Consider the following 8,345-nt stretch of genomic DNA (forward strand, 5'->3'; position numbering starts at 1 on the left):
ATTGCGCATTTCCAACTCGTCAATTTGCTAATTGTTGATTGGGTGTTGTCATCATTATCCATCAATCCCCCAAATTGTCAAGTGTCCTTCATACCTCGAGTGTTGTTGCCGTCTCACGCGGCTTTCTCCCAGTGGGACGCTTTCACTCAAAGAAAAGACACCCTGACCGAATCAATTTGGTCATTGCGTAATTTGCACAAAATTATACTTTCACTCAAAAAAAGACACCCGAATCAATTTGAAAATTTTGGACCTTAGTGGACTCCCATAAAATTATATGCAAAACATAATGAAGGAGGCTTTCACTCAAAGAAAATGCACCCCGACCGAATCAATTTGGAAATTTTGGACATTGCGTAATTTACTTAAAACAATATGCAAAAATAATGACACCCATTTTACAAAAATGGATCTTAAATGATTCAATTATTAAAATAATTCATTTTATAGCTGAAATAATTACGCGGAGCCTTGTTCTTGTCCAATGGAGGTGAAGGTGTCATTACGGAGACGAGATAATAATGGCAGGTTTCATCACCAACTGCTCATCCTCTCATTTTATACCCAAACATGATGTGACGCCCACCCAGCCAACGCATACATAAAATCGCCATTGGAACCAGCTCAACCAACACGGTGGGTTTCATTACAATGCAATTCATGAATGTATCACTCCTTATTACGCCGTCCTGTTTGCTGAATACAAGGTTCGGTGTTTCAGGGTGTGGGTGGGTTTTGTACGAAAGCGTTTGTCTCTCCGAGCTACCCGGCGTTTTTGGGAAGGAATCGATCCGTAGCCCAGTCACACTTAAAGGTAGGTGTACCCACACTTAACGAAGCGTACCTTATTTTGCTTAAACCAGTCACCCGTATCCTCCATCCATATTCACGTCGTCATGTTGTTGGCAATATTTTGTGACATGTACAGAAAACTTGCCACCACGTCACAAAAGTTCAGAGTTCTTACTCGTTCTTCCGAGGGTTTGTTTGAAACCGGAAAGTTTCAATATGTATGTATGAAATGAAGTTTAGTAAATCGGAGAAAAGCTGTCAAACATTCATCGTCGTACGTGCATATGTATGTACATACACCCACCCGTCACCCATCACTCCAAGTCGGTTGGGTTGACGTTTTTCATAACTAAACCAGCTCGGAAATTGTTATTGCAAACATTCCCTCTTCTCTTCAACTTATGTATTTTGATTTGGCTAGAATTTCGGAATTTGATTGAAGTCAGACCCTACAAAATATGTATGTACAAATCCTTTTTGGTGTGTAGGAGAGTGTATATAAGGTTTCATTTAGTGGGAGCTGTATTAAAGGTCGTTAGCTCGCTTGGCGTGGTAAAGTAAAAGTAATTTAAGAAAATAATAGAGAAAAAAAGAAGTTGCCTTGTTTCCAGTTCTAGAGCTGGTTAATAAAGATGAGATTTGGCTGGATGGATGAAAGCATTTATTTAAAAGCAAGTATGACAGGAAGACAGTCAACTCAAAAGCTGAGAATGTTTGTTCATGTCATTCTGTGAAATGGGTGAAAACGGATATGTTATTTTTCTTTTTGGAAAAGAGCAAGCCTGTTCTTCTCACTCGGGAACTAAACTCTGTATTGTTTTGGAAGATATGTATGTATTTACGAGGCCAAGTTAATAATTAGTAAAAAAAAAAATTGTAACATAAAATGATTTTAGGAACAGGGAAAAAATAAAATAGGAGGAAAAACTTCCGTTTTCTGGGCAAATGCAACCCGATATTATATAATTATTTCATTCATATTTATTTCTCATGATATATTCGATTACGTTCCTGTTTAGGGTTTAATGTGTACTAAAAGGGTTGGAATATAGTTATTATGCAACCTTTCATAACAAACAAAGGAGGCAAAATTCATACATACAACTCAATCTCTTCTCTTCTTCTCTGGTAATAAATAAATGGGAAGGAAATGTATTTATGATTTTGATTTTCGTAATAGATAATAAATCACGGCCTTTATTTTATTGACAAATTCCGATAAAATATGAGTGTTCGGAATTTATTTATTATTAGTTAAGTAAACTCTTCTTGTAAATCAATCCATACACACACACATAAAATTTATACGTTTCTTACATCGGACACTCCTCATGATTAATGCCTTGAAGTCGAACTGGACAAAAGGAAAAGTCACTTCTACTCTCACCTTAGGCAGGAAGTGAGGAAAGAAAAGTGTGGATAAATCGATAAAGAAAGTGTGTAAGTAGCCGAGGGAAAAGTAGTCGAAGATACACAATATTGTGCCAGAAATAATCCACTCTGGCGTAGGAAATCTCTCTAAAAAAGCGACCTGAATGCGTGGATTGAATTGAGGATGAACAACCAACCAACCAAACCACATCTGCTCTTTTTATGAGAGCATACAGGTAAGATATTATTGACACGATATGCACGTAGTCAATAGGGTTGTGCACGCATTTAGCACTAAATTTAGCCACGAATTGCCACATATCACGTCTCCTACGTATATCCGTGGTGCTCTGGTTGGTAGTAAATAGTGGGATCATCATCATCTTTTGGTATTATTTCCACATCGTGAAGTGGGATCGACTAGGAGTGCTTAACAGAAACTGAAAGTTGTTTGGATTTGGATGATGTGGTGGAGTGGTGGATTGTCAAATAAAAGAGCTTTTTTCACGAGATGAAGGTAAACTCTCAAGTCTTTGTGTTTGTTGTGGTTTCTGGTTCTCTCTCCCATTGTACAAACACAGATATGACGAATTGCACGAAAATCGACCCGTGGAAAAAAAACTTGTTCTCGTAGAGAGTTTGACTCTGGACAAAACTGAACTTGCTACATATACTTATCCATCTGAAGTCTAGTCATGACGAGAGGAGTATATAAAGTGTGTCTAATCCATGCAAAATCTAGCCAATGTCGTGCCAAATGTCAATTCGCGTTAAATGCCACGCAGTTCTCGGAATAATGGTGATGTATTACGTAAATGTTGCTCAAAGACGTGTCAGCATAATTTGCATATACAATTTGTGTGGTAGTAGTTGGAGTAATTCAGTACAGGAATATTTGTGTAAGGCGAAGCAAACTTTTTTGAATAGGGAAAACAGGAAGTGAAAATTGAAAGTCAGTTTAGTTCAGGTTTGGCTGACACTGACATTTTGTCACAAAAATAAATAAACTTCGTACTATTTACTACGGTTTCTTTTGCCGTTTCCAGACTTTTTCGGTCTTTTTTGGTATACAGGATGAAAAGTTGGGAATATTCTCATGCAAAATGCAGATATTTTCGGTTATCGGGAAGATAAAATTGTTGCAAGAAATATGATTCATCTTGTCCGAAAATCTTGCTGCATGCATAACCAATAAATGGAGTTCAATGCAATTGTCGTGTTTTCTGGGTTTATCAGACTTTGATAAGCACAAGGTGGAGGCGGAGGAGGACATGCTGTGCAAACTGCATAATTGATATCACAAACTACTTTTTGATTAATTGGTCATTATTCATCTAAAATCTGTTGTACTGAGACGCTAAATATTTTCTAAAATATTCGTAACATATGGCCATCTGCCCCCTCAGTCAAATCAAACCCGTTCTCACCTTGGCCAAAGTACTGGGCTTAAATTGGTTCGAAACTCAACACCACCACACCTGCCCTCCCCCAAAAACGTGCCAAGTTCGTTCCCACTGTTTCAGTATTGGCAGCCTTATCAACATCCTCATCACCGTGATCGTTTCCTTCTCCGCGTTATGGATTCAGCTGAACGTTTGGAACTTTGTTTCCGCATTTTTCGTCGGCGTGGAACAATTCACTTACGGCTTGTACATCATTCTCTACTACTGGCAGACGCCCTCCATCCTCATCGTCCCCAGATTCTCGTTCCGACCACTCCCCAAACTCTGGGGTCAAATGTTGACCATTTCAAACCAGTTGAACACTTTGAAATGTCCCCCGTTTACAGCGCCCAAAAAATGGGGAAGCCGATTGGGTGTGGTCAGTTGGACGATCGCGATTGTTACGCTGATTCAAAATTTGGCGTATAATATTTTCTTTACATTTGCGATCCATTCCCTTTGCGATATTTTAGCCGAGATGAAAGCAGAGGGTGTGGAGGGGAATTGTTATTCCGAAGTTTTTACGGCGATTGGACTTCACACAACGTCCATCATGTTTTTCGTGGTTTGTATTTGTCCACAGGTTAGAAAAACGTAAACACTCGCTGCGGAAGCGTGGGGACAGACGGATATTATTATTCGATGTCCCCATCATCTGTCCATGTAATACAAACCCCTCCTTCCCCTATCCTACAATGTTAATGTCCCCTCATGTCCCCACGGCTTCCGCGGCCACTACTTATCATGATCAAGGTTAAAATTGTCCTGATTTTTTAGATAATCGTCCTGCTTTTCTTCGTGCATTGCTTCGTCATTAAGCGATTGCTACGTTACACCCGTCACATCCTGCACCACACTTTATCCCCCGACAGCTCCGCTATTTTCATCTCGGAGCGAGAAAAGTGTCAACAACTCGTCCAACTGCGTCTCATCTATTCCGAGTTGGTGGAAATAGTTCGAAAAATCGGGAACTGTTTCGGCCTTCCATTGCTGACCGTGTGCATCTCGTCCATCCTGAGCCTCACGGTGGCGACGTATATCATGTTTTCGACTCAGATGCCGGACTACGACAGCGGTGAGGTGAGAGGAGGTGCACCCTTGCTGGTCCTGTTGGCGTGTCAACTGTACTTCGCCGTGTACACGTTGAGCTTTCTCCTCGCCGGGGGAAACATGGTGAAGACAGGGGTAGCAAAAAAAGCTATTATTTCTAAAAATAAAAATATGCGAAATTGTGTCCCTGAACTTTTTTTGCAATTTATGTATTTGACATCAGGGTGACAAGATCCATCAAACTCTGCACCGATCGAATCATGTACCGCACAATTATTCGGTTGGGAATTCAACTTCTGATATTCAGTTCCAGGTGAGATACATATTTTGGTCAATAATTAATTTTAGCGACACGCTAATTCTGTGACAGATTTGCTTTATTAAAACAATCATGTCGTCCGATTACTCTAATACTAATTTTAGATCACCATGTTCCAAAATACCGAGAGAACAATCGTCTCCGTGTATGGGATCACTACTGTCGAGATGAAAATATTGACAGCCGTGGTGGCCAATGTGCTCACCTACTTTCTAATTTTGGTCCAGCTGAAAATTTCTCTAGAGTTGACGAGAGGTCCACTAAATGGAGCGAATAATTCCGTCCTGACACCATCCTCGTAGGGTCCTATTATTCGTAAAATAATGCAAAATATTGTGTACTTTTACTATATGCAAATGTTGTGCGCCCCAAATCTATCAATCCACTACCTTCTTTCTTATGTAGTGATAAGTTCATTAAACTTTTAAAAACAGTTAACCTGCTCTTCAACCAACTTGTCTTTTCTTTCATTCATTCACATTTGAAGAACGTGTGTCAAACAAGTCGAAGCACTTTTAATTTCAGACAATACGCATACCCTTTGCACTGATTTATCTCTGGCGAAATAATGCACAAGAAGACAAATGGTGCATGTCAATCAGACGGACATTTGCAGGTTGAGGATTGGATACGCATCATCATTTTATTTTATCATAATTTGCCCCGTTCTAGTTCATTAACGTTACACATATGCTAATTAGGAGGAAGGGATACGGATAAATAAATACGTACATGGTTAATGGTTTGGTCCAAATTAAAATTCAAGCTCATTAAGAAGGCATATACGTTGAAAAAATCTCATAACTAAAAGACAGAGACGACGGTTGCGTCTCCTTGTGTGCCGAGAGATTTTTTGCTAATGAGGGGGGGCGGGGCGAAGAGAGCAGCTGATTTTCATGTAAACAATGCAGGCAGTTGCATGTAAAAAGTTGCTTTGGGTTTTGAGAGTGACCGTTCCCACTCTCCAAACGGGGCATCGCGAACCAGAAAAGGAGAAAAATTTCGACTAAAACTTCTAATTTGCAGCTAATACAAAATGGATTGATTTCGTTTTGGTGGCAATAAATTCCCAAGTTTGTGCTTTACAATTGCCATGTTGCATAAATTCCATAATAAATCTCAGAGAAAAGTATTGAACTGAAACATGGACTCATATCATGTTTCAGTCCAATACTTTTCTCTGAGATTTATTATGGAATTTATGCAACATGGCAATTGTAAAGCACAAACTTGGGAATTTATTGCCACCAAAACGAAATCAATCCATTTTGTATTAGCTGCAAATTAGAAGTCTTAGTGACAAAAATCATTTACATTACTGGTAAGTGGCGAGGAGAAAAAGTCAACTCGCTCACTAGGATGCCCAGACTGTTCCCTAACTCAAACTTTAAAATAATTGCGTGGAATTCATGACCTCGTAATATCACGAACTTTGTCTGTCTGCTGCCCAACCCATCCCCTCAGCAAAACTATGGGAAAAAGTGAATTAATTCCGTCTTTCCTGACTCGACGAACACGTGCAAATCCATGAACTTAAATGGACACGTTTAAAACAGCAGCATAAATCACGCCACACTTCAAAACAGTTGCAAAAAGCCAGAAAATTCGTACCGACCGATCTTCCTCCACCCACCAACCAAACTTACCTACTTATTATTTCTACCCATATGCACAGCACAGCGGTTAGTAAAGTATGGAAAAGAGGAGAGGGTGTTAAAAGGTGGAAAGAATGCCCATTAAATTAACAAGATCTTATAACGTCTAAACTTAACCTTTTCATAAAAACTCGTCCTCCATTCATAAACAAGGAAGAAAGAATAGCAAAGTGCGAATTCCTTCCTTCGGGGACGAGGCAGCCAGCTTAAACGGCAATCTTTTTACGAAGATCCATTGAGAATATCCTCGGAGGAGATGCAATCCATAGACCACCAAGTAAAAAAAAATCAGCTAAAGGGCTGGCTGACCATTTCTCTCCACACTTAAAGAAAGGAAAGGAATTTGAAATGAGATTGAGATGGTAATGGTTGGGTCGCAAGTGTAAAATTGGCAATTGAAAATCGCTAATGTACCTTAACGAAATTGGACGACCCGCACCGACAAGAAAACCAAGCCCAACTTATGTACCACCACCACTGCCCAATGTCCATTCGATACTTGGAATTCAAAATTTGATCGTGTCGTGCTGCGCGTAGTTTTATTATAGTAGTTTATTCATCTTCTTCTCTAAAAGAATGAGCAAAGATACTCTGAAATGAAAGGCATTCTTTCTTTCTCTCAAGTTTTACTAAGGACGACGACAAGAAATAAGTCCACAAAAAATGGAGAGAGATGAACTTCTCCTGCACGTCTTGACATGTCCTTCCTACTTGTGTGCGCAATTTGGTAACAAAAATTTACTACCATTTTACGATCTATATTGGACATGGGGTAAAATTTGTGAGGGGGATGCGAGATTTTTTTAAATGCGAGTTAATATCTTGTTATGTGAAGTTGAGAGGTGCATGTTTTTAATAAGAAGTCGTATGGAGACTAGTTTGTCCATCAGGTTTGTTGTTTATGTGACTAGTTGGAGAGGGATGAGACTCGTCGTCGTCGTGGTAGGAACTTATGGGTTTATTACGTGGCGTGTGTTTTTTTAAAAGCTGGTGTATGTAGGATCAGGAAGACGTGTAAGATGAGGAGATGCTGCTGCTGGATTGGATTTGAGAGATTATTATGTATGTAAGTAAGTAGGGCCGGTAATGTGGCAGACAGCATTGCGCCAGCGGAAAAACGTAGGCAATAAGATGGGCAAAGGTAATGCATTTTGTGGTTCAAGTATAAACCATGTGCAGTTATGGGGTTATTACGATGTTAATTAAATTTGTTTGTAATGGATTTCTAAAATTTTTCGAAATTTTGCATTTCCGTAAAGAATTTCGCGAGTGTGATAAGTACTTGATATTTGCACGTACTTTAAGATAATTTAAGTAGTCTTATTATACTTAACAATCGTCCCTTCTGGTTGCTTTCCTGCACATATAAAAAAATCAAGAGTTCCATAAGGTTTATTTGTAACTCAATCGCTTCCACAGCTTTGCTTCCTCCGCTTGTTCCTCTCGTACCGGCTGAACTAGAGGACTTGTACTTCAAGGAAGAAGGAATGGACCATCCCATTGTCCATTGTTTTTCAGGTACAGATGCTTCTTCTTCTGTTCTCTTATACGTGGTTTGGTTTTGTGGATGAGTGAAAAGCTCGGCATTCCAGAGTCCATTCCATCCATGCCGTATTGTCTTCTCGGCTGGGACACATTCTTCTATTTTTAGGGGTGCACAATTATAACCGTCAGTCAATCTCGGGATATCGATTCCATTAAAAAAATGTGTAAGAA

At 39.4% G+C, this 8,345-nt stretch overlaps 1 protein-coding gene across 1 annotated transcript; it reads left to right on the top strand.

Annotated features, from left to right (window-relative positions):
• Positions 1-444: 444 nt before the first annotated feature.
• On the top strand, positions 445-5,407 carry LOC118434620. The gene is made up of 5 exons (XM_035848542.1): positions 445-636; positions 722-4,188; positions 4,383-4,790; positions 4,879-4,968; positions 5,079-5,407. The coding sequence occupies exons 2-5, from the start codon at positions 3,550-3,552 to the stop codon at positions 5,274-5,276; spliced, it is 1,335 nt and encodes a 444-aa protein (XP_035704435.1). The 5' UTR covers positions 445-636; positions 722-3,549; the 3' UTR covers positions 5,277-5,407.
• The last annotated feature ends 2,938 nt before the right edge of the window (positions 5,408-8,345 follow it).

Source organism: Folsomia candida, unplaced genomic scaffold (genome assembly GCF_002217175.1).
Source record: "Folsomia candida strain VU population unplaced genomic scaffold, ASM221717v1 Fcan01_Sc002, whole genome shotgun sequence".
In the NCBI taxonomy this organism is placed as follows: domain Eukaryota; kingdom Metazoa; phylum Arthropoda; class Collembola; order Entomobryomorpha; family Isotomidae; genus Folsomia; species Folsomia candida.